Source organism: Bombus flavifrons, chromosome 8, assembly GCF_040668555.2.
Source record: "Bombus flavifrons isolate JBK064 chromosome 8, iyBomFlav1_principal, whole genome shotgun sequence".
NCBI classification, from domain to species: domain Eukaryota; kingdom Metazoa; phylum Arthropoda; class Insecta; order Hymenoptera; family Apidae; genus Bombus; species Bombus flavifrons.
In genome coordinates this window covers 12,694,842-12,721,134 of record NC_138449.1, presented here as the reverse complement: position 1 = coordinate 12,721,134, position 26,293 = coordinate 12,694,842, and the positions used below count along the sequence as shown (strand labels likewise).

Here is a 26,293-nt window from a genome sequence, read left to right as displayed (position 1 = left end):
TAATGGTTACTAATAAAGAATATAATTTTATAATTTTATTTATTTCCGTTTATACATTTTCAGTTATACTTCTCTTTGTCGTGTGTGATTTTTATCTGAGGCTTATTACAAGAAATATACATTACTGTAAACAATTTGTACTTTCAAAGGCTTTGTTAAGATTTAAATGTAAACAAATTAAGTTATATTATAAATAGAAAAATCATATAATGTATGTTCTAAATGAATTTGTACCTGAGATATTAAGATAGGAAAAATGTGCTAATAGATTTTTAATATATTACATAGATATTATAATAAAGAATAAAATTTCAAAAGTAATATCAATGTCTAAAAGTATAAAATAAATAAAAACTATAATATATCTTTGTAACTGTTTAGCCATAGATAAACAAGAGTACAAAGCTGGAGTGTTATTATATTTTTCTAATATTAATATTTGCTTAATGGAAAATATACTAATAGTTGTATATATGTACACATAATCAAAAGAGTATTATTTCTAATTGTAATTTCTTATCGTGATCATTATCGTATTTCTACAATTTATTACATCTTCTAATTATTTAATTTGGCAATTACACTGTAAATTATATTTAAAGACACAATTCCTTGAATAATATCATACTTTTAAAAGAATTTTGATATAATTTAATACAGAACTATTGTTAAGAATTTCCATGTGATTTACACCAGGGAAGACTTGAGAATAAACTTTCCGTTTTTGCTTACCCTGCCAATACTTACAACCCTCTAAACTTCTTAAATTTACAGTACCATCACCATCACCAGGAATTAACTGAGGAGTTCCTTCTATTGATATACCAGGCTTATAATATAACCTAGGAATAATTTATATGTAAACATGTGATGAAGCTTGTAAATTGCTATTAAACTGATGATAAGGATAGAATTAACATACTTTTCTACTGTATCTATGCCACTTCCATATAAACAATGAACCTCAACCTCTGGAGCAGTAAAATCTAATTGATATTTTTCATTATCTTTCCTAAATTCCCAACCATTTGGAACATTTATATCTCTACAAGATTTAATAAATATCATTTTTAATAACATAAGAAAACTATTGAAATATTAATACTAATAATTACATAATTCATTAATTATCGTATATAGTATATCTTACATCAGATAATCTTGTAATGTGAGTAATGTGTAGTTCTTTTGTTCTGACTGTACCAATATTTCTGTGTCTTTCCAGAATAATCTTGATGGTAATAACCACCCTAAGCTAGGACTAGTTATCTGTTCATCTTTCAGAATACTTTGGCGTAAAAGGTATGCACCTAAATCATCTCCTACAAGAGGGGAATAATAAAAGTATAATTGTTTATATATATAACATGCATACATATTATGCGTACTTCATACCAACTGCAAAGACTTTAAGTGCTTTAACACTGCCACCCCAAACAGCTGAAAGAGTAATCAGACAATTGATGTATTTATCTTTCCACTTCTGAGATTGACGTTGTAAGAATATAAGTGACATTGGTCCACCCATACTGTGTGCTAGTAATGTTACAGGGACTTGATTATTATTGTTATATGTTTCTTCAACCAAATCTTTCAATCTATTGAAAAACATTTCATTTTCATCTAAAAAAGAGATTTTCTCTTTGAATCATGGTAAAATTAAAATATAATGATATCATGTAAGCACAACTATGTAATATAAATTTTAATAATGAATTATACATACTAGGTGCTTTTCTAAAATCATAAGGTGCTCCACGTAAAGAATGATTTCTGACATATCCAAGTTGATTCACTAGCATGTTACCAATGTCTTTAAAGTATGCTCCAGGAGAAGCTTTACTTGGATCTAAATATTCAACAACAAATGGATCACCCCAACCTGGTATACGTATATCAACACCATCTTGATTTCTTGTTGTTCTTGTAATATTGTCATAAGTTAATTTCATATTGTCAATCTAGGATGCAGCAGACATAATAAATAAATAATTTGTTATATACTATTAAAAGTATAAGAAATATAAAATATGACAACAATTACCCAACAGTCTATGATGACTGGTACAAGTAATTCTAAATTTAACCAGATATTAAAATATTCAGTAGAAACTTTCTCACATAAATAATGTACCACTGTGGTTTTGTTGATTTTTGCTTCCACTTGACTGCCACCATCGCCTGGAACTTTTAATACAATAATTATATTAATTTCAATGTTCAAAATAATGCATTACGAAATTACTTCATATAATAAAAAATAATTACCAAGTATAACGGGAGATATTTGTTTATTTCTAGAATGCCACGACTTTACAGATAGAAAGCAAGATAAAGAAATAATCGTGTATATAACAAGATATAAACGCATTTTATGTTAAACTCTTCTACTGATTAGATATACAATGACATTAAAATTGTACATTTCAATTTATATTGTATAATTGACACCACTATTTGGGATAGCCGTTGATTCAATTACAAACACACACAATAAACAGATCGTTGCACTAACAATGAATTTTTTTCTTTTGGTCACGTAGCTGATAGTACGCAATCAGCTGATAACGCACACATTTGAGATTCACCAATATCGAAAATATCGTACTCAATACGATAGTCGCCGATGAGCATGGAAAACATTCAGCCAAAAATGAGTTCCAAGAATTGTTGCCTCTAGCGGTCAAACGGATGAACTATACGCACATTTCTCTCTCCAGTGCGGTTGGTACTTTTGATGGGAGAAACCTGTGTATATACGACAAGAGGGGAAATTTCCATATCTTGAAAATGACGTCATATTCTAGGAATTTTTCGAAACTGAAGTTTTCGAGATTTTGACCAGAACTTTGAAATTTACGATTTTGTATGAAGAGGATATGATCTTGTAGAAGGTGATACTATTTCGATAATTCTTGAAGTTTAGTGTTATCTTTAAATTCCTCTTAAATTTCTTCCTCTTTAAATTCCGCATTTTCTTCACCATTTTTCGATTTCATTTTTTGAATTTTGATGGGTTTTTGTGGGATTCAATACTGAAAAGAATAAATAACAAGATTGTAGAATGTTGCTGAACTATTCTGATTTATTGAAACTCTTTCCAAATACATTCTGTATAAGTAGTTTAAAATAAGTAATCTCATTCTTTACTTTCATTGTATTATGTGTTTCCAAGAAAATCGTTGCTGCTGGTTGCTGTTGGAGGCTGCAGCTGCTTCTGGTATTATAATTGTTGTTCCTGTCCCCAATATGTTTGTAATCAATAAAAAAATGCAATTTACTTTCAATGTTTACGTTTCTTTCTAGGTGCGGTAAAATCACTTTCACATCTTCATGTGCATTTTTAACAATGACGCCCAACTTTTCACAAGAGTCCCAAACACATAAATTTCATTGATAATAACGTACCGAATCAGTTTATGCTAAAAAATTTCTATTTATAATTTTTCCCGGTAATGGATGTTTTGAAGAGTAATTTGACAGGTCTACTTTTGCAGCAACCCCTACCCTATACAGTGCGCACATTTTTTCTTCAGTAGACGGTACGAATGCACTTCCCCTCTCGCCGTGCATACGTATGTTACTCCTACCAAGCACCGCAGAAGAAATATGCGTGGAGTTCGGCTGGTGACCGCTAGAGGTTTTTATTCTTAGTACGCATATTTTGGCTGACTTTTTTGACATTGCATTGGCGATCTTCCTACTCATCCCTAGTACAATCTGTTAATACATACATCTACTGTAAGATAAATATCATGATAGAAGCTTGTCTTATATCTGATAAAATAAGTTATAAGACAAAAACAATTGCGCAAAATGCAGTATCATCGTAGGACAAATGATTAAAGCTGAATTGACTGAACAAAAAGATTATAAGATATAAAATAATAACATAAAAACACAAAACAGAACAAAATACTGTTCAATGGAAAATGAAAATATAATTTATAAATCTATTACTAAATTATCAAAACGATATTTACGAAGTAATATACGCGCGCGCGCGTGTGTGTGTGTGTAGTGTACACACACACATATGTATAGACAACGTTTGAAAGTTCTAACCTAAAATTTTCGAATAATGACTATTACGTTATTTTTTAGCTGATAAATATCGAAAGAAATGCGGATAAATATTGTGTTGATGTAAAGGAAATTAAAACTTTTGTTTAGTAATATATAAAGATGCCTACAGTTATAGCATTAGATGTGTCTTTATCAATGAGGCGTCCTATATTAGGAAGCGGATCTGGTGAAAATAATCAAATTGAACAATTAACAAGACATAACTTAGCTGTACATGGCATAAATGCATTATTACATTATTTGCAAGCAAACTCAAAATTGGAATTTGTGGCTTTAGTAAGTCCTTTCTCAATAATAAATAGTTCCTTATTACTTGTATTACTTGTACGTTTCCATTTTAATTTAGGTTGTGTTTTCCTCATTGTACGAAGTTATTTGCCCATTCACTCGTGATTATGATAGCATACGTTCAAAATTACAAAATATCGAAGAATGTGACAAGACTTGTATTGAAACTGCTCTTCATGGTGTTAATAATGTTATTATGGCAGAATGGGGTAATACTACTGCTTGTCAAGTAGTGTTAATCACTGATGGTAATCCTGGAGTAGGACCGATGTCTTTAGGTGATTCTTTGAATTCCTTAAATGTAACAAGAGATGTAAATCCATTTCCACTACCTTTTCCTTATCCAGGAAAATTAAGTGTTATATGCCTTGCATCACAACAAGGTATGTTATAATATGATCATGCAATATTTCAGTAGTCTTAAATATGTTAAGTAATTTTAATCTTTTGTCAGATGCTGGTTTACACATTGGTTTACCACTGTACCAACGTTTAGTTGATCTTGCTGGTGGTGATAGCGTAGTATTAGTGCCTGAAGCTCCACTTTCAAAACATTCGGTCACAACTTGTTTTCAAAAATTATCAGAAACTAATTATGTGTCTTTTCAAGGATATTTGAAGTGTGGAAATTTGGGTTCTCGCATTCTTCTTTCACCAGCACCTATGGTAAATAATAACATGTAAAGGAAACTTACTTCGGGTTTTAAACAAAGTTGTTACATTTCAGCCATACACTAAGAAGACAGATTTTGAATTAACATCTGGGTTAATGATATCAAAAACCATAGAAATTTGTGGATTTATATCGGTAGCAGATGTTGGTAGTCCTAGTGCTATATCTAGACATTTAGTGTTACCATTAGCCACAGAAAAGAGTCCAAGCATGCAAGGAATATCTTTAGAAGAAGATTCAGATACGGATGAGAATGGAGATGAAGGAAAAGTACCATCCTTTTGCGTGTTATTACATGGAGCACTAAAGGTAACAAAATTTCAACAAATTCAATATTTTTTAATTATATAGAAATTATAGAATAGATATTTTCTATAGGTTGAAAATATGGTAGCTCTCTGTTTGTTAAACAGTGAATGGTATGGATTTATATATTCATGGGCAGATACAAAAAAAAAGTCAAATTTAATGTTAACAGTATTAGAACCAGGTTTAGATGTTGTGCCTTGGTTAGGTAATTTCAGCAATTTAGGTCCTATTGATGCAGCTAAAGGTACTGCTGTTAGTTTTCCAGTTAGGCCAAATGACAAAAGGAGTTATACTCAAAGTGGACCTTCTTGGATTCGTCAAGGCGGGTTACAGTCAGATATTCAGAAAATTTTAAGGCATGCAAGAAAGTTACCTGAGAAAACTCAAAACTTCTATAAGGTAAAGTAATAAGAGACAACACAAAATTGTTGCGAATGTTCTTATTCATAATATTTTTATATTTTTTTGCAGGAGGTGAATCGATTACGTAAAGCTGCATCATCAATGGGATTTATAGAACTTCTAGAAGCAGTGGCTTGCATTTTAGAACGAGAGTGTACATTATTACCTCCAAATCTTAATCCTGACTGTACAATTCAAATGGGTCATGTAGCTTCATTGATAAGGAAACCAGAGTTTCTAGAGCTTAGATACAATATACCACCAGCACGTACTAGATTTCAACATGGAGGATCGTAGATGAAGTAACAACATATCTGTGACATATATATATATATATATATTTATATAAAATAACAATCATTTTTTTACATTAAGAATAAGTTTAGTATTTTAAATAGTGATTTATTAAATACTACTTTGGAGATACACACATACAATTATAATTTTTATATTATAAAGCTTATTGTCTATTGTTTTTTCATATCCTCGATAATATAATATAAAATTTCATATAAACCTTTTGCACTTTGTACACTTGAATACTGATTGAAATCTGGAACATGAACAAATAGTGTTCTTTTAGGTGCAATCTGTAGAGATTTATAAAATATGTATTCACATAAATATCTTCCTGCATTGTATGAAATACAAGCATTACATTTTGTTTTGTCTGAACTTTCATTAATTATGTTACAAATTTGTTTGGCATTGATTTTAGTTTCAAAAATTTCAGATTCAATATTACTTTCGTCTGGACATTTGTTAAATATATCTTTTCTTAAGTAACCATTACTATGAGCACGACATTCTAGAGTTAAACATCGCGCCTGGCGACTTACTCCTAAATGTAGAACCACCTAACAAAAAAAAAAGGGAAAGTAGAAAGTTGCTATTTGAGTCGTAAGGTGTATCTTGATTACAAATCAAAATTTACTATAGGTTTATACTCTTGCCAAAACTTTGGTACATATTTAGTTACATCTTCATACGAAACTGGAATCTCTTTTACAATTACTTCAACGTCCATCAATTCTTTTGAGTTAATGCATAGTTTACTTAATTCCTTTGCAGCTTCCCAGCTAGCGTTAACGATATGATTATCAAATGGACCAAATCCGGTTACTAATACTGTGTACTTTTTATTAATTTCCATTGTTAAATTCAACTATTTCACTTGAAAAAGCACAGTTTCCTTTATTTCAGTAATATTCGATTTACACAAAACTTTGCTGTTATCATTTTGTCACAAGTTGATAAGAGTGATCTCATAAAGATCTGTCAATAATGGAAAAAATGCTATTTCATTTACTTAATCATAATGTTCTATCTACATTCATTTATTTGATTTCATTGTAAATTACATTTTTCTTTATATCAATTTCTAGGATATATGATCAAGAACGTTTATAAACATTAAATGAATATAGCCTTATAAGACATTTGACGTATAATATTATAATTTATTTGTGAATCTAAAATATATTTTCTTTGTCGAATACGTGAATCGCTATCTAGTTTGTATCTTACCAATGATGCACAAGAGAGAATCAGTTGGGGAAAATGGCTGACGATACATTAGGTGATGTTTTGACAATTTACTCCTTTCATTACATTAATTGAGAGAGAAGTGTGTTATATTTTAAGATATGTCTTTAATTGTATTGTGAAATACGTACTTTGGTGAAGACTAAAAATATTTGTCGACACACGTGCTTAAATTGAAGAGGGAAATCTTGTCAAAACTTGTCTGGACGTGTTTCAACTAGCTGCCATTAAGAAATGTTCATTATGAACGTCTGAATAATCCTTTTCTGTAGCCTTTGTGAAGATATTATGCTATAGGATTTTTATATTGCTGGTAAATATGTATATGTAATTATAATTCATATCTAAAATAGATGAAATTTATGTTTGTATTAAATAAGTCTCCTTTTGTTAAAAATTGATGGCATTTTACTTTAAAAAGAATAAATAATTGTTTTACAGGGAAATAACAATTACTTGCAATATTTTAAAACTAGATAGTCTTCTATTTTAATTGATTTTGAAATAGTATACTTTGTTGTAGATAAACGAGACCTCCTTCGATTGAATCGATTGGCAAATTTATCTGATATAATAATACAATGATATTGTATAACTTAAAAATGTTAATAACATTTCTGTAGAGGAGAAATGGAAATAAAATACTTTTGAGGGCAATAAGATGCCTGTCAATCCATTCAATAATGGGACAGCATTTCGCTAGTCTCAGGGAATTTTTTAGAATGGATGGTGAAAGGCAGTCTTCTGAAACATGTACTAATGTTATCCAGCCAACGCAATTAGAAATGATGAATCAAGATGATATAGAAAATTTATTGAATTTAAGTTTGATTCTTCATGAAGAATGCAAGACAGATGGGAGTTTGGATAATGATAATTTAAATTTAGACCTAGATAATCATAATTCTAAATTTGAAACTTTATACAGTCAACCAATCGAGACACAGGATTCAAAAAAGATTTATAATAATGGAAATATTACTAAGGAAATATGTTTTAAGCAACAGGAAGCGTGTTGTAGTAGTTCTGGGGGTAGTAATACTAGTAGTAGTTCTGAAGATAGTCCTATAAATCCTCCTTTAAGAAGATCTTCTAAAACATTATCATTTGGAAAACGAAAAGGTAAAAAATATATTTTTTGTCTTTCTCATGTTTATATGTTTGTTGTGGATTTTATTTTTTTGTGTTATAAATTGATATGAAATTTAATATTATTAGGTAAACAACGTAATAAGGATCAAAGTCCAGTGTGTACTCATATTTTATCTTCGAAAAAGAAACGAAGTAGCTGGGTATTAAAATTTAACTGTGCTAAGAACAAAAGTTCTAAAAGTACAGATATTATTCCTGGTCAAGGAAATAATAGTTTAGATTGTGTTTGCACTGGTTATAGAAGAACCGAAGAACACCCTATGGGAGCTGGTGTTATATTTAATAGTCGGTCTGCTCCTCAAAGTCCAGTGCTACGACCGCTTCCTCCCAGCCCTGTGATCGACCTTTCAAGATTCAATCCAGAAGAATTTCCAATGGAAGTATGTCTTATTGCATCTATAATAAACTTGTGTGTTAAACTTAGTACTTAATAGTCTGCATTACAGGATTGTGACAAAAGAGCACGACTACAACGTGCACGAGAAATGGAGGAAGGAGTCGAACCTCCTCCGGGTTATAAACCTAATTATCCTTCGGCAATTCAAGTACATCCAAATGGAATAACAGTAGACAGTTTGGCAGCTTTGTTCCAGGCGCATGCCGGTATACAAGCTGCTGCTTTGACAGCATTATCACAAATCGACTTTACGTTAATTCCAAATATCGAGAGGCCAGCGCATACGCAGGTAGATTGATTAACCTTTACCGGAAAAGAAGGAATAATTGATTTGAATTAGGTTGGTGATTATTAACCCGTATTTGTATATATTTTCACAGGTTGATTATGTTCATTGTCTTGTGCCAGATCTTAGATCAATTACGGCTTGTTCTTTTTATTGGGGTAAAATGGATCGATACGAAGCTGAACGTTTATTAGAAGGCAAGCAAGAAGGTACATTCTTGTTACGTGACTCGGCCCAGGAAGAATTTATTTTTTCCGTTAGTTTTCGAAAATATGGACGATCTCTGCATGCTCGAATCGAACAATGGAATCATAAATTTAGTTTTGATTCGCACGATCCGGGAGTTTATGCTTCAGAAACGGTATGGAATATAATTGAATTTTTAAAAATATAAGTATAAGAAAAAGTACATGTAAATAGAGGTATACGATGTAATATATACTCTTTCTAGGTGTGCGGTTTAATCGAGCATTATAAGCATCCATCGTGTTCTATGTTCTTTGAACCTATGCTTACAATACCATTTCATCGAAATTTTGCTTTTCCTTTACAACACTTATGTCGAGCAGTAATTACTACACGGACGACATATGATGGTATAAATAAGTTACAATTGCCAAAGACGCTTAAGAGTTATCTCAAGGAGTATCACTACAAGCAAAGAGTACGAGTTAGGCGATTAGATACTGAGAATGATTTACAATCAGATGGAAGATCCATATCATATTTACCTTTAATATAAATCCCTGTATTCATATTTAATAGAGTTTGTCAGGCATTATTTTATTGATTTTGCATTCGCATCTATCACTTTATTACAGTGATATATGTCTTATATATAATAGCAGAATTAATATCACTGCACGGGTATCGATATATATATATAAAAGCTATAATTAATTTTTCGTGAATGTTATAAAACTGAAAAAAGCTATTTCATTTTTTCTGGTAGTATCCGTCCTTTGTTTTCTTCACGTTGTAATATATTGCATATTTCCGATTATAATTACATTTGTTCGATGTGTATCTCCATGATCGCAAATATTTCGGATAATTAATTTAAGAGTTTGCAAAAAGGCCGATTTGGAACTACTACTTCCTTGTTTATAATATTACAATGTTAAAGATTAAAATTATGTTTGCAGAACACTTTGCGCTTAATAGAAAGATCACAATACATATTAGCAAACAAATCATACGCATATTCTACATAAAACGAAACATTAGTATAATTGACATAGTAGTTGTCATTTTTCATTTTATCATGATCTCTTACATTTGCATCACAAATACATCTATATGTTAATTGAAAAATAAGAAAAAATAAAAAAAAACAGTACCATGTAAATACATTAAAATAGCAGTTTGAAAAATATTGCATATTGTAAGTTTTATGTAATTTAGTATTGAAATCTTTCTTATCGTGTCTTTTTTTAACATTTATTTGTAATTTAATTTAATCGATATTCGTTTGAAATATAATTTGGTTTATACATTATTTTAATTATGGTTAAAAAGGATTAAAAATATCTGAAATCCAATACCATTGTGGTGCTTTATATCAGCATATACCTGTTGACTTTTATTTTTCGAAAAGTTTGATCCTCTTGCTCTGTCTATTTATATGAAATGCCAGTTGTATTGAAAAACTGTCTGTGTTGATGTTTGCTGTTATTAAATACAGAAAATAACAAGAATATGTTCTGAATGTATGTAATTATCTTTGACCTTGACAGAGTAATTATCAGCAATCACATTACACTTTGAAAAATGCCAATATTTTATTATGTATAGAAAGAATGAATGCTTAACATTTTACTATACATATAACACACATGGTCTTGGATATATAAAGACGCATTTCTTTATATGATAAATTAAATTAATTTAATTTGTAAAGTAAAACGTTAATTAGATTAATTTAATTTATTAAAATAACATAATAGATTAACACATAACTTGGAATGTAGAAATTTACTATTGGTTTAACATGCAATATTAACTATAAGTTATTATTTCTTTTTGCTTTAGTCAAAATACAACATAGTATAATTGTGTTACAGTAAACACAGTGAATTAAGACAATATTTCTTTTGAGTGTAATGCGTATTGTATAACAGGCAGCATTATTTTACAATTAAACCAGAAAAAGGAAAAGAACAACGTGATCAGAAATATATCTGTATATAATATAGGAATAGTATATTAATTTTCAAATGTTTCATCACGATACTTTGTTAATATCCTTGAAATATATAGACTTACACGTTATAATATCGTGGTCGAGTAAATTTTCGCTGATGAAGTTTCGTGTATATTTTTGTGTAGATTTTTAAAAGGATACTAATGAAGTTTCTTTCCCATTCTTCAACCATGTATAACTCCGTAACAAGCATGTATCTAAAGTACCAGTACTTTAAGAAAGAAAATAACCTTTGAAGTGGATTAATCATATTTGTTATTATTCACGAGATGCTCCAATCGAAATAATGAGGTTATGTACTAAGGGTTAGAAATAAAAAGAACGTCAAGCGAGACGATGCGTTGATAAGTTGATACCAGTTGATATATAAGATAAGTAAGTAAGTAAGTATATAGATATGATACGTACCAACATTAAAGCGTGAAGTCTCACGAAAAATTGAATTCGATTACTCGAACAAATGATTAAATTAAAACTATGTTTAAGCCAAATGTTAACAATTCCTTGGGAATCGACAATGAAACGATAAAAACAAATTTCAATACACTATCCTTGATTGGATTATATATATAAGGAAATGTATAAAAAAAAATTTGCGAACACCATGACTACCATTAACTTACAAATGAGATTACGGGGAAGATCTTATACGTATATGTATCATTTTGAAGAAAAAAATAACAATTTGAACAATAGCATCAGGATTTGTAGAAACTCTATATTACTATTTAAGAGAGATTTTTTAATATATAATCGTTAAAATTTCTCAATGTATTTTGCATTTCTTTATACTTTGCTACGGAACAAGCTTCTTCCAGTGGAAGCCATTTAAATGCTTGATGTTCGCGTGACAATCGAATCGGTTTCTCAGGATCTAATAATTCTGCTAACCAATAAATGACAATTTTCGGTTTCCCATTTGCTTCATAATTTTGTTCTTCCTTCACGTTTTCGAAAATATTTAAATCATTAACCAATAAGCCCGCTTCTTCTTCTGTTTCACGTAGCGCGGCTTCCATGTCTGATTCACCAGGATCGACATGACCTGCACACAAAATATAGGAATCTATCACATGCATAGAAACGTAGAAACGGTACCGTTGTTTCCTATAGTCCCCAAAAAAGAGATTCGACTCTGTTGCTTTTTAAAAGGTTAGGTGCAGAAATAACGAGTAAACGAACGAACGATTATACGACAAACCTTTCGGTGGGGTCCAATGATGCTTGCCGTAAGATACTTGCATTAGAAGATATTCGATTATTCCTTGAACACGTCGAAATACAACGAAACCGCAAGCGCGTGCCGTCATTATGCGTTCACTTAAAAAATTGTTACTAGTGTTTATATTTCATTCAGCCACGGAACAGACAGGCAAGTGGCGACAAAATAGCGACAAGAAAAAGCTCTAATTTAATTATTTATGAAATTAGATTGGAATAGCTCGACGACAGATGTTATTCTATTTGAAGACTAATGTAATTAAAAGTAAAAGACTAATGTAATTAATGCATTAAAGTAAAAATCGCATGGAATTATCTATTCATATCTATCTATCTATCTTAACACATGAATAGATAAAGCTAGAAGAAAAACCAGAAATATTGTGCAAGTATTATCGGAGAGCATTACAGGATACGCTACGGTACTAGGATTCCATGACGATTCTGAGAAATGTTTGTGAGAAATAGATATTATTCTCTGAGAAATGAAATGTTCTGTTTTGCCTCGAGTCATATATTGTTTAACATTTCTCCTTTTACATCAGTGAACAGGAAACAAGTGTTTTACATATTTTTGTAGAAAGTCGAGGTTTTGGATATTCGTAATGAAAACGCGGATTTATAAATAAAAATAAAGAAATATATATTGACGTGTTTTTCAATTTTGTCTTGAATTTGTTTTCCATTTGCATTTTTTAGCATTCTTGTTCGAGCGATCGTATCACAGAACATTATGGCATGTTAAAAAATTGTTTAAAAGGATAGAACATTTACCCTGTTGCGCGTGTACAATTTTGAAAGGAATTGGGAAACAATGTGTGTTACCATTTTATTATAAATGTTTCTGCTACATTTTGTTGGCTAAATACCGATCACCAGAAAACACTTAGCAAAGCTGTATGTACGTACCTATCTACAAATTGTTACGTGTATGTCGCATATGTTTATCCGTGTGTTGTGTAGGTGTGTGTATATATGTGTGCGTGCAGGGCGAAGTGATGTCACTGGATGGATGACGAACCGAACCGAACCGTATCGAATCAAACCAAATCAAATCGAATCGAACCGGATCGGACCGGATCAGATTCGGTATTCGTTTCTCCCTCTATCGTTTTACTACTTACATAATAGAAAAATCACAAAAGCTTTTTGTTTCGCGGTGCGGCGCGATGAGGGTAAACGCGCGACACGAGCGAACCATGCGCTCGCCGTTTCGAATCGCTGCGCTGGTGTGTCATCCGTTCAGCTTTTCCATCTTACGATTTATTTGTCCACTAGTATTCCTCTTAAACTCGAGTTCTTCTCTTTAAGCATCGATCATCAATTTACATATTTATTTGACGAAGCAAGCGAATGGCGAGCGGCGAGCGAGCGAGCGAATGAACGAACGAACGCACGAACGCACGAACGAACAAACGAACGAACGAACGAACAAACGAACGAACGCACGAACGAACGAACGAACGTACGAACGAACGAACGTACGAACGAACGAACGCATGAATGCACGAACGCACGAATGAACGAACGAACGAACGAACGAACGAACGAGCGAACGAACGAACGAACAAACGAGCGAACGAACGAACGAACGAACGCACGAACGGACGAACGAATGTGTATTTATTTCGTTACAGTGGAATACCGTTTTCGCGCCTACTTGCATCTTACAGGGATATATCATTAACGCTACCGAAGGATCTTATTTTGTAACATTAATTCATAATTGCTATGGTAAAGATACAGTTTTCTACAGTATCGTGTCTTTTTTGCACAACGACGATTGCATCTGGAATTATACACAGTGCTGTTTCATTGACACGCGTGATCATTGCGAACAGATTCTACATTCTTTTTTTTCCCTTTTTTCGCTTACTACTTCCTTCTCTACTTCTCCATGTCTGCCATTGCTTGAAACTTCTCCTTCTTTCTCCCTTTTTATCTGTTCCTTTTGTTTTCACGTCCATTTCTTTTCTCTTGCTTTCTTTTCTTTTTTATACGTAAAGGAATCGACAAAGGGAGAGTTTACGGATCGGTAATTCGGACAGCGATTCGACTTGTGTCACAAGGATCTTCCGTTCGCTGTATTACATATCATTCGTCGAAAATCGTGTCCGACATAGCATACTTATTCGTATCGAGCCTCTCGATATGAATAACACTTCAAAATACGAAGCTTCATCGAAGACTAGTCGAAAGACGATTTGCTTGCAACTTATTTGGGTCATAAAAGGAAAAGATATTGATGAAGTTACACTTAAACGCTATACGCACAGTAGTTAATCGTAGATCGAAAACTGAGTTTTCGCGAATTCGTTCTACGAACGCGAGAACGACATTGTCACAGATCGTTGATAATAATACTTGGTCGTTATCGGTCGTTTCCGGCGACTCGAAAGAACCATGCACCGGAGAAACATGCGCTGAACAATGAAGAGTTTTCATCGAATTGAAAACGAAGATTTTGCTCGACGTTTGGAGGCACGTTCGTGTGGTTTTTTTAACGCGTGTTAGAAACGTGAAAAAATCATTCGAGTTTTGTATTTATTTAAATAAATTAGTCATTGCCTGCTGTGTAATGTAGACGATCAATCTTAGGCAAATATAAAAGGATTGCGCGATACTCGAGTCTCGAACTTTCTCTCTTTTGTTCTCCTTGCTTTGTTTGCACTATTCTTCTTGTCTTTTCTTCTCTTTCCCTTGCCTCCTCCTCTTCCTCTTTCCGCTCCGCTATTCCTTTCTCTCTTTTTCCTTCCCTTTTTTCGCCGTTTTTTTAATTTCTTATTTGCATTCATAGTGTATGAGGCTTCATTTATTTGGTTAATTTAGTACCTTCGTATATTATATTATGTATATACACCAAGTCTCTCTAGACGCCTCTACATTTACAATAATTCCTAATTTAAGTTCATTCAACCGCGAATACATCTGCGAATAAAAGGTTAAATAGCGTAATAGTATATAGCCAATTACAATACTTAAATATAATCTTACATAGTATCCTTCGTAGAAATAACAGATCTCGTTATCGACGATGTCGTGCGCGCGTGCATATTTGCTAGGTATATCCCGGAATCGCTTCGGAGCAAAGTACTTACTTGCATCGTTACTCGCGCGAGATATATACGAGTGGATTCGATCAATAATAATCCTTAAGTTACAATAATTAGTAGCTCCTCTTTCTCTATCTTGTTCCGACACGTTTAACATTGTGTCGTAATATTATTGGTACATTATTGATAAAAATAAAAATAAAAATATGTATAATAACAATAATAATAATAATAATAATAATAATAATAATAATAATAATAGTAATAATAACGCGTTAATTAATTAATTTGGCTGATGCCTACAATGTTGCATAGTTTTTAAACTTACGATATAGATAAAAAAGTAAGGTGTTGTAAAAATATTTGAAAGGATAAATGGTTGGGCGCGGACGTGTTGATACATTCGCGTAATATTTCGAAATGGTTGAATTTCCTTCAACCGTCAACGAATGACAAGTATGTAAAGATGCTTTTGTTACGAGTAAAAGTCTACGTATTCCTTTACAGATTACTCGAATAGTTTGATCGATTATGTACAAAGAGACCGCTTGTCTTCTTAAGTGCTCTTCACATATAAAACAATTCGAAAAGTGAACGTTGCGAAAAGAAAGACTCACGACGTAGTAGATGTTCTGCACAATGCGCGCTCGATCGAACGTCTCGCTCTAGAACATTCGTTTTTCTTCGAAAAATGCGGTTCTTCATCCCTTTGTTCCCTACCTTGTTCGCAGAGAAGACAGTTTGTCAATTCTATCGATACGCGTCGTTAGGCACAGTTTACATAGAACGTAATATGTTTTTCATTAACAAGTTTCGGCCCTGACGATTTAGCGGCAAGAGAAAAGAAATTCGAGAATAAAGAAAGCTCGAGTGTAATTCTAAAAAAGTAGAATGTACCGAATATAAGATTGGCCTGAGTTACGTAAAACGGCAATTTTTCAGTTTCACCGGAAACAGTGTTGTAACATCGATAAAATAACTCTCAATATATAATACTGTAAACGCGTAGCGTTTCAAGTTTTAACGTGACGGCGACCGCTCCTGTGTAACGTGTGCATGATCGAGCATGTCTCGAACGATCGATACGACGATGCGTACGATACCTTCGAGGTATCGAGGTTGTCAGGAACTATCCTTTGTATACCAACGAAAAGAACGTCAAAATCGTGTTACCGCGATCGTAGCGTTCGATGATAATTCGACATTTCTGTTCTCCTTTTTCCTTCTTCCTTTTGCCTCGCCTCTTTCCCATTTCCGTGGCCATTGGATTCTTTCGTTTATCGTTGTCCGATCGGCAACACTCCATTCTCCTCGCACTCCCAATCTTCCTGTCATTGTATCGGTCCGCGTGCAGTAACGATTTCACGAAGAACCGACTGTTTCATTTCGTTTTGGCACTCGGGAGTATTTGAATACGCGCGCGTTCAACGGTCACGGATCACAGTATCTTCGAGGCTTCCGAGTAAATAGCAGGACGACGACGTAACGCGTTGATAGATCGATGATCGACGATCGGTGATCGATGATCAGTGTGAGAGTTTGATTCGGCCGACGTTACTTTCGTTGTTCGACTGGGACAAAATTCGGATAATTGTTCAAACGAATATTTCTCGGTTATTGGTTTCGGAACGAGGGTTAGAACCGGAACCAGAACTGGAATCAGAATCGGAGTCAATATCGGTATTGGTATCGGTATGGACGTTGATGTCGGTGTCGGTGTCAGTGTCGGTATCGGCGTCGGCATCGGCATCGGCATCGGCATCGGCATCGGCATCGGCATCGGCATCGGAGTCGGCATCGGCATCGGCATCGGCATCGGCATCGGCATCGGCATCGGCATCGGCATCGGCATCGGCGTCGGCGTCGGCATCGGCATCGGCGTCGGTATCGGTATCGATATCGGTATCGGCACCGGCACCGGCACCGGCACCGGCACCGGCACCGGCACCGGCACCGGCACCGGCACCGGTATCGGTATCGGCACCGGCACCGGTATCGGTATCGGTATCGGTATCGGTATCGGTATCGGTATCGGTATCGGTATCGTTATCGGTACCGGTATCGGTATCGGTGTCGGTATCAGTATCGCCGACGAGGTTAAAGTCCCAGAAGAAGGAAAACTGAAAGTCGTCGGTAACCGTGAATCTGCGTCATCGATCACGAGAGCGTTATGGGTTGGCGCGAGTGGATAGAGCGCCTGTTGTCGGCAGTCACAGCTTGAGTTCGTTCGCTATTTTGCTAGCAATGTTTTTGAAGCCGATCGATGTGCCTGAGATCCGTTTGAACCGTACACCGTTCAGAGAAAGTCGTGGCAGTTTACAGACTTCTATCTCCCACTGTACTTGGCTATCTGTAGCCGCGTCTCCATGTGCGCACAGTAGCAGGAACCTTTCGCGTTGTTCGTACTGACACTTATTGGCGTCCAAGACCTAGAGAATCGATCGACACACATTAGTAAATCCTTTATGCTCGTCGTTACGATATTCGAAATTCGAGAAATATCAGAGTTTCTACGAGACAACGCGCTACAATCATCGTTATACTCTTTCTTTTCTTTATTTCTTCCACGAGGCACACGAACAAATATATTAAAAGGATATTTTAAGGACATACGATCCATTGCAATACCTTTCGAATTTCGGACATGATTTCGTTCGGATCTCGACTACTCGTAGTTTTCATACTCCAAGTGAAACGTAGACTGCGTGGTTTAACCTGCTCGTCGTTAGTGGTTGCTCCGCTGTAACAAAAGAACGTTTTAACCTCTTGTCCTACGATTTAAATTTCGAATGCGACCAAGAAAAAGTGTTTGTCGCCTGTATGTAGCCCGAAGAACATACGTTTCATGCTCGTGTTGTTTATGATTGGCCCGAAGGGCGTATCACGAGTCTAACTCGACGTTGTAGATTCAATTTTTTCGATCAAGTTACGCGTTATTCGTACGAAAATTTTCGAGCGACTGAAACGTATCGATTAATCGTTAAACATTCATCTATCGTTACCGCTCTTTTTCTGCGTTCTCGTGTCATATCTCATCCATGTCCCATTTCCCGTCTCGTCGTTCACAGAGATCTCGATAGTTGCGGAACACGTGCATTAAGACTTCGTAAGCCGTAGATCATTGAATGATTCGAAAGACGCAACGTAAAACGTGACATGCGTGCACACATGCATACATACCGACACTTCTATAGGAGAAAAAGCTAACAATTTTCCCGAGAAACGTGTTAATTATACGTAAAGACGATCAAAGATTTCGAATTTGAAACAGCGTGTATCGCGGTTCTCTAACGTTTGATTTCTTTTCCTTGTCCTTCCGTTGCATTCCGTTTCGTTTCGCATCGTTTGAATTATCTGCGTGCGGCGCGATTACACACAGAAACTTTCTTCCTTTTTTCTTGCTTGTGTCGCGATCGAATCGTGTGATATGAAAAAAATAATCGATCCGACCTAATACATTTCAATATAGTTAAAATAATCACACAGCTGTAAGATAAAAGAGAAAGAAAAGAAGAAAGAGTGTGTGAAAAATTGAATGAGGAACGTTCTGTTCCTATGGCATGTATATTGCTGTCTATCCACCCGATCGTTCGGCTGGTTCGTATACGGTACACGGTATACAGTACACAATTACGATTATTGCGTGGCAAGTAACGCATTTGTATCGTATACGTATACTTCAAGTATATACATCGGTGCTTTTCTATTGATATACATGTGAAACATTGCTCTTCGAATAACGAACACATTGCTTTACAGAAAGAGGCGTCACTCTATTCTACGTCGTAATGAGACTGTATGGATTTACATAGCAGTTAAGCGTCGATAAAAAATAATTCAAGTAAAGATACAGATTCGAATGATTCACGATAACGAACGAAAACTTAAGAAAAGAAAACAAAAAAAAAAAAAAAAAAAAAATGGAAGAGAAAAAAAGAAGAAAGAAAGAGAAGAAGTAGTAAGCGGTGAGAAAAGAAACACAAAAAGAAAGAACGAGACAACAGAACAGAACAAAACGGATAAAATACGAAATTAGAATGTGTGGACCATGGTATTATGGTATGTAGCAACGTACCTCACTACTGGGTGCTTGGGAGGTACGGATGGGTCCATGGGGCTGAAATAACAAAACAAAGGTAGTTGCAAATACTAAATATGATAAATCATCAAATCAAATTCAGGCAAATTCAGTTCATACGTTTAAGCACCACCATTCTTTCTATCACCATCGCATACCTATCGCAAACATTGGCGAGTTATACCAGAGATAGTTATAACGGTAGATAGCATTGATTAAAAGAGTCAAACGAATTTTATTACCGTTCTTTTCTAGCATTTCAGGGCAATATAAATAGAAACGAAGGTTAATTAAGCGCTTGTTACTCGTCTACGATGGTCATACATGTTGTCAATGGTACAAAAATACGTCCACGTATTTCCTGTCTCAAATGTTCGAGCATCTACAGTTCGAACTAAAGCTAATTGCACGCAACGCTTTTAACAAAAACAATATATCATACAACGTACACGTAGAATAATTTAATTGCTTTTGAATAGAGGATTCAGAAATAAATTGATACAACACATGTATAAGGCAGTTTTAACATATTTATTAATATGAAATTATTACTATTATTGCTTCTTAAAATTATTTTAAATAATATTTCTATTCACTTTCTATTAGCTATTTACTGCCCTCCGTATCGTAAAGATCTAAAGTAATCGCCTTTCAGATAGATCCATGAAAATGATCGGTTCTCGGTCAAAGATCCATCGACGAAAGGGGGGGGGGAATCAAGAAAAAAGAAAAAAAGAGAAAAGAAAAATGCCAGACGTTTAAACAGTTGGATGAGAGCTGGAGTGCAGCAAAGAGCATTTAATATCATTTACAGGTGTGCTATATTCGTAAATCTTGCGTATAAAATCTTGCGTTGTTGGTGTCATTTCTCTTTTCCTTTATCCCTCCTATCTTTATACGTATTACAATATACACGACAAAATCGAGATGCTTATATTCCATTTCCTGTATCTTTCTCCCGTGCGCGTAAACTAGCAATCTACTTGGGGATCTTGGGAATGCGTTATCAATTTTTCCTTTCCATCGCCGGAATCTAAAGAATTTTTTAATGGAACCCAACGTTTTCTTTCGATTCTATACGAACGCGCGTCGTATGACATCGAAGATTACCAAGTTAGTTAGAGTAACTATAATAAAAGAATAATAAAAGCAATTTTCGGTCGATGATTAATCACGATGAACTGTTTTTTTGATTTGAGAAAAACGTTGGAATTAACATGCGAAAAGGTACTTTTGTATACCAGCAAGCAACCTCGTTCGATCGACGAAAACTCGTGACAAAACAAAAAGATTTTCGGCAGTTTTAATCGTTAAATTCACTCAAGGCCTTTCTTCATTCATTCTTTCGCTCGTTCGCTCGATCAGGCACCCACTTTCGTCACATGATCCTTTTCTTTCTTCACTTACACCACAACGTATTACAAATCTTTATTTTACTTTCTTATTCTCTCTTTTCTAAATAATGGTAGTTATTGTATCGTTCGGTATGTACATGTTACGCATTTTCATCGGACTGTGTGAAATTTGTATCGATGCTTGAAAAACTAGTGCATAGGTTTCGTATTCGTTTCATCGTTCTCTTTTTCTCTTTTTTCTTTCCTTTTTCTCGTTTTTTTTTTTTAATAGTAAAAATACGCATGAAATGTATAACATCGAAAAGAGGAAGGCACGCAGTTTCGACAATGATCTGGTTTACGCAATATTCGAGACCATTTAGACGATCAATTACCTGACAATTATTTGACAATGAGGACGCTTGTATTTAAATATAGGATACTGTTTGCTCCGTTCTTGTGGTTTGCTTACGTATCTCTCGTACAAGTTATAAAACAAATAGGTATTCGCAAAAATATGACATCGATCGTAGTGGAAAAACGACTTCGAAGTTTACGAATTCGTATTATCGGACGTGAAACATTGTTGCGTTAAAAAAGAAGACGTTTGAAGAATAGGTAATTTTCTGTTAAATCGCGATTACCATAAAAAATAAATTGTATATGATTTTACTAAATTAACTAACTAGCGTACTACATCAATCGCGATAAGATAATATCGCATATAAAAATATGGAACAAACCGTTCGAGTCTTGTTTGTTTTAAATCTTCGACATTTTCTTTTTTTTTTCCCCTTTCCTCTCTTTTAACAAAAGTTGCGTTTCTCTTGGACACTAGAGATAACCCATTGTTTTAAAACTTGACCTTCTCTTTATTCTTTCGCTTTTGCCTCGCATTTGCTTAGTATTGAGATCAATTACGAAACAATATCGTATTGCTTTAATGCAAAAGAAATGGAAAGCCTGATGTCGCTTTGCTCTTTTTCTCCTTTTTCTCTTTTCATTTTCCTCGTCCGTTTGTTATCGTAATTATTACTATTAATATTTATTTGCTAAATAAACTGTTTAGCGGTAGGAAGAAAATGCATATCCGCGCAACGGAATAGTTTGCTGTTCGTTTACACAACTCGAACTCGAGAATTGAGCTGGAATTCGAAATTCGAAGGTGTCTGAAGGAAATCTGAATTTCCAGGATAAATACGTCGACGAGCAACGGATGGTTGCCGTTTCGATACGGCGAGTATGTTAAAGAAAAAAAAAAAAAAGGCATGCGGAGGAAAAAATACAATGGAATGCCTTTGATGATATATACGTTACATCGTGTTTCGTAGCGATTCGGAATAGAAGTAAGAAAATGCATCGCGTGTGTCGATGGAATCGGATCGACCGATTCGTAACAACGGAGTGCGAAGCACGAACGTTAGATAGGATAAGAGTGTCAAATGTAAAAAGGGAATATAACGAATATAAAATAACGAACGCGAAAGCTGCTTGTTAGCCGATAAAGGGATGCAACGTGTCTGATATCGATTCTTTGAGAATTCGTCGACGAATTCTTGTACGTTCGACGATTCACTGAATTGTTCTCGGTTCCTTTTCCATTTTGTGAGATATAAGTTATTTTCATCGTTACGTTAAGAAGCTGTACAAAATATTTTACGAATGCAAATACTGAACCTATATATCATGAAATGTATGAAACTACATATGTCATATATTTACATAAATTACACGCATATGTATATTGCGACATACATGTACATTCGTATAAAAAAAGAAAAAAAATGCATTCTCGGTTAAAGAAAAGAATCGATATAAGAATTTTCTTATAGTTGATGATTCAGTCGAGTCTATCTTGCTTTCAGTATCGAATAGAAATTTAACAATTGCAAACTTAAACATAATTCGCGTTTATTTCCGACGTAAGGCAACAAATATTTTGGATATCGATAGAAAAAAGGAACAGACACTGATAAGTAATGGAGAAACAAAGAACGAAGAGTCGATACAACTCGTAACGCTCGGTTATTATTGCGATAACGTGCGTTAGCTGCTCTCTCATTCTCTCGGATTTGAAAGGGAGCGATTAATAACAAGAGATCGAATAAAGAGATGGTTCAAGCGTGTTGGCGTAACGAAGTGACGAATAAAATTACGTGGTTCTACCCCGGAGAATTTTGCTCGCGAAACGATCTACGAGCGAGCTTAAAAAATTATCGATATCCAATATATTTCCTCGAATTTACGATGTATCATCGCTACGAAGTTTTAACCATTTCTCGATATATGTCTTTGATACAAAATCTAAGTAAAAATTATTATCAGACAAATGAAGACAGAAAGAAAAGAAAATAATAGGAATACGCTAATGTTAGAAGTTATAGTCGGCCGGTCGATCGGACTTTAATTACTGTGCCGGTAAAATGTCTGTATATTGCCGTTGCTTGATATTCAGCGTGCGGCTCGCTCTCATTTCGGCTCGAGGGAAACAAGGCGAGACTTCAGCCTTCACTTAGAAAACCTGTCAACGTACGAAGAATTCTCATGTACTCCATTATTGTTGTGAAATGAACCGTGTGACGTTTGTTAGTACAATTATACCACTTTTACGAGGACTAAAGGATAGGTATTCGTACGTTTTCGGTAACAAAAACAAAGCTATAGAACGTTCACGCGATGGACGACGATTGACGAACGTTGTCGCTTCATCGACAACGTCGAATTCGTCGGTAAAACAAACGTTCTGGTCAACTGATCGGACCTAAAGTAGACAAACGACAATTACTTTTCGGGAAAGGTCGCGAGGCTAACGAGGCAAAAACACGCTGACATTATTAAGCGGTACCACCTGCATGTTTTCTTCTTCGCGATTGTTAATACGACAACGATGGATTTTACCGAGTGATTTGAACCGTGAAGATTATATATTTTGTCCGTGCGACTTTGGCACTGTCCACGCGTAAAAAGTCACGCTTGCACCGACATCGTTTCACGCGTATTTTTCTTCTTTTTTCTTTTCTTTTTTTTTTTTTATCGTAAACACGGTAACAGCGATAATGATGGTAACGGTAACGGTAACTGTAACGATAACGCTAAAGGTAATAATATCGGAAACGAAAACAAGAACTGAAACGAAAATGGAAACGGAAATTGGCAACGATAGCGCGTAACGGTGTGCCACGTGCCACGCGCGACTTAAGATCACGGTACGCGCGAAATACTCCATCTCGTCTTTACCCTATTTCCCCTTTAGATCTGACAATTCTTTTTCCTTCTCCTATTTTTCCAATGTAACTCTCTTTCCTTCCTTTTTCCATTCCATCTTCTCTCTCTCTCTCTCTCTTTCTCCTGCTTTCTTCTTCTTCTTTTCGTCGTTCCTTTGTCAGTTTGCCACGAGACTAAAGACAGGAACTGGACAGGCGGACGAACGAGCACATCGTACCGCGACTACTCGCGAGCGCTACGCGTTACGTAGAAAAGTGGATAAGTCTGTTCGATCAAGTAAACCGTTGAAAAACGTTCAAAGGATCGGGTTATTCAACAAGATGAGGAATGATCGATTCGCATGAACCAGATCGACGAAAGATAGATGAATTATCGACGATGAGTGGCCGACGTTCGTTACGGTTATTTTAGGACGAAGAAGGTAAAACGAAGCTGACGTACGACGCGATGAATATACGTATAAAAATAGAAAGAGATTATGTATAGATAGGTACGTCTTTAAAAGATGAGCGGCATGAAAGTGCACGTTCACTATAGCTGGCAGGCTGAATCAGGAAAGGCACGATTTTCAAATGCTAAGTCTAAGGGGATAAGGCTGCGGGCTGGCAGTTGCGGCGACGACGGCTGCGACAGTGACGGTAACGATGACGACGACGGTAGTGACGATGATGACGACAAAACAGCGACAGCAACGGATTGTTGGATCGTCGCGCGTCAGGAAGACACTTCGCGTTCCGAAGGATCGTTATAGGATGAACGCGAGAATGTCGCACTCCGTGCGCCTAACGGTAACAATATCGTAAGAACTTTTCTTTTATAATCAACGACAAGGATCTGTCGACTCTGAAAAGTTTGACGATACACCACAGAATAACGGAGCGAGAGACGGAACATGTTATTTCTTTTCTTTGCTCTTCTCTTTTCTTCGCTTCTCTCCTCTTCTCTTCTTTCCTCTTCCGTTTCCTTATTTCTTTTCTTTTCGTTTCGTACTGTCTCGTTCGTTGGTCAAACGCATTCCGACATCCGTGGATCGTTGAGCCGGTAACACGGATGCTGTTACCATTGTTTCAGGCCGATAGAACGCGACGCGCTCGGCTCGCTGGTCTTGCTGCGTTCGCGCGAATTTCTCTCGCGCGCATCGGTCGTTAAGTTTTGCGCGTCTCTACGGCCATCGTTTGACGAAGCTCGAGCGATGTCAAGATTTAATCGGTTCATGTCCTGTAGCATACAATACACCGGTAAACATTAATCCAAGTGTGAAGAATTTGAGCGATGCACCAATGGCTATTATGCTGTGTCGGCAAATCGGACAGAATTTTCGGTTTGATCGAACAGTTGTGTCTATAGTACGTATCGACGATGCGTACAGTGACCATATCGTGAAAGTAGAAAAGATGCTGACGGTGAGACGAACAAGCTGGATTGCTCTCGTTATTCTGTGGCCTTGGGTCCTCGCTTCGAACCGTTTTATCGCCTACGCTTTATCCCTCTACTCTACCTCTATTCTACGCGTACCAATATAACAACACGCATTTTCACTTTTTCCGATTATTGTAATGATTGTTGTATGCGACAAAATCAAGGTTCCATATATAAAGTATAGGTAAAGTACTAAGTCAAGGATATGCCTCGCTACAGTCGAGTCAAAAAGGGATGCACAATGAGTATGCGAGGTGGCCTGAACTCGAGCTGGCCAAGCGGTATTACTATCGTCGATGAATTCTCAGGATTTTCTTTCGTAAATAGGAACGTTCGAACATTAAGCAGACACGATAACGGTACGTTCGCTATGAAGGACACAGAACGGACGACGAATACGTTTTTCCTATAATTGTTCTTGATGCTTTTCTTCTCGCTTAACGAATTATATTCTTATATAGGAAAACGAGACAGGAATCGAAGGGAAACAGGTAGATAGATAAAGATAGATGAGAATTAGAACGGTCATTGTCAAGGTGTATGCGTATATGTATTGCGTATGTATGTACGTTTCAGTCTTTGTGCGCGTGTGTGTTTGTTTGTTTATTTGTTTGTTTGTTTG

General features: G+C 35.1%; 7 protein-coding genes across 24 annotated transcripts in view; 3 read left to right on the top strand and 4 right to left on the bottom strand.

Moving 5' to 3' along the window:
* Positions 1-22: 22 nt before the first annotated feature.
* On the bottom strand, positions 23-2,832 carry LOC138182370 (lysosomal phospholipase A and acyltransferase). Its single transcript, XM_069118142.1, has 7 exons — positions 2,269-2,832; positions 2,045-2,187; positions 1,727-1,961; positions 1,396-1,623; positions 1,151-1,322; positions 923-1,045; positions 23-842 (listed from the first exon to the last, which is right to left on the bottom strand). The coding sequence occupies exons 1-7, from the start codon at positions 2,369-2,371 to the stop codon at positions 623-625; spliced, it is 1,224 nt and encodes a 407-aa protein (XP_068974243.1). The 5' UTR covers positions 2,372-2,832; the 3' UTR covers positions 23-622.
* A 1,143-nt stretch (positions 2,833-3,975) lies between these two features.
* IntS14 (integrator complex subunit 14) lies at positions 3,976-6,098 on the top strand. The gene is made up of 6 exons (XM_069118137.1): positions 3,976-4,362; positions 4,433-4,757; positions 4,829-5,040; positions 5,102-5,356; positions 5,426-5,755; positions 5,828-6,098. Exons 1-6 carry the CDS (start codon positions 4,186-4,188, stop codon positions 6,053-6,055), a joined length of 1,527 nt encoding a protein of 508 aa, XP_068974238.1. The 5' UTR covers positions 3,976-4,185; the 3' UTR covers positions 6,056-6,098.
* On the bottom strand, positions 6,074-7,279 carry LOC138182373 (pyroglutamyl-peptidase 1). Its single transcript, XM_069118147.1, has 2 exons — positions 6,693-7,279; positions 6,074-6,615 (listed from the first exon to the last, which is right to left on the bottom strand). The coding sequence occupies exons 1-2, from the start codon at positions 6,909-6,911 to the stop codon at positions 6,226-6,228; spliced, it is 609 nt and encodes a 202-aa protein (XP_068974248.1). The 5' UTR covers positions 6,912-7,279; the 3' UTR covers positions 6,074-6,225.
* A 16-nt stretch (positions 7,280-7,295) lies between these two features.
* On the top strand, positions 7,296-10,679 carry Socs36E (Suppressor of cytokine signaling at 36E). The gene is made up of 6 exons (XM_069118136.1): positions 7,296-7,616; positions 7,827-8,425; positions 8,522-8,835; positions 8,902-9,141; positions 9,233-9,499; positions 9,590-10,679. The coding sequence occupies exons 2-6, from the start codon at positions 7,987-7,989 to the stop codon at positions 9,878-9,880; spliced, it is 1,551 nt and encodes a 516-aa protein (XP_068974237.1). The 5' UTR covers positions 7,296-7,616; positions 7,827-7,986; the 3' UTR covers positions 9,881-10,679.
* Positions 10,680-11,049: 370 nt separating this feature from the next.
* On the bottom strand, positions 11,050-12,972 carry Apf (purine phosphoribosyltransferase family protein Apf). The gene is made up of 3 exons (XM_069118148.1): positions 12,543-12,972; positions 11,483-12,386; positions 11,050-11,318 (listed from the first exon to the last, which is right to left on the bottom strand). The coding sequence occupies exons 1-2, from the start codon at positions 12,649-12,651 to the stop codon at positions 12,070-12,072; spliced, it is 426 nt and encodes a 141-aa protein (XP_068974249.1). The 5' UTR covers positions 12,652-12,972; the 3' UTR covers positions 11,050-11,318; positions 11,483-12,069.
* Positions 12,973-17,309: 4,337 nt separating this feature from the next.
* On the top strand, positions 17,310-17,807 carry LOC138182651 (putative per-hexamer repeat protein 5). Its single transcript, XM_069118683.1, has one exon. The coding sequence runs from the start codon at positions 17,310-17,312 to the stop codon at positions 17,805-17,807; it is 498 nt and encodes a 165-aa protein (XP_068974784.1).
* LOC138182364 (serine/threonine-protein kinase MARK2) overlaps positions 17,692-26,293 on the bottom strand; it is a 44,279-nt gene continuing 35,677 nt past the window's right edge. For 12 of the 18 annotated variants that reach the window (XM_069118117.1, XM_069118122.1, XM_069118125.1 and 9 more), the window contains 3 exons: positions 19,691-19,732; positions 18,244-18,355; positions 17,692-18,044 (listed from right to left, as the gene is read on the bottom strand). In XM_069118117.1, the coding sequence (XP_068974218.1) occupies positions 17,826-18,044; positions 18,244-18,355; positions 19,691-19,732 (373 nt within the window). In that variant the 3' untranslated portion in view covers positions 17,692-17,825. Of the gene's footprint in view, positions 18,045-18,243; positions 18,356-19,690; positions 19,733-21,273; positions 23,549-24,025; positions 25,471-26,293 lie in introns of those variants that run through there. The other 6 variants (XM_069118123.1, XM_069118124.1, XM_069118128.1 and 3 more) reach the window with 3 other exon arrangements.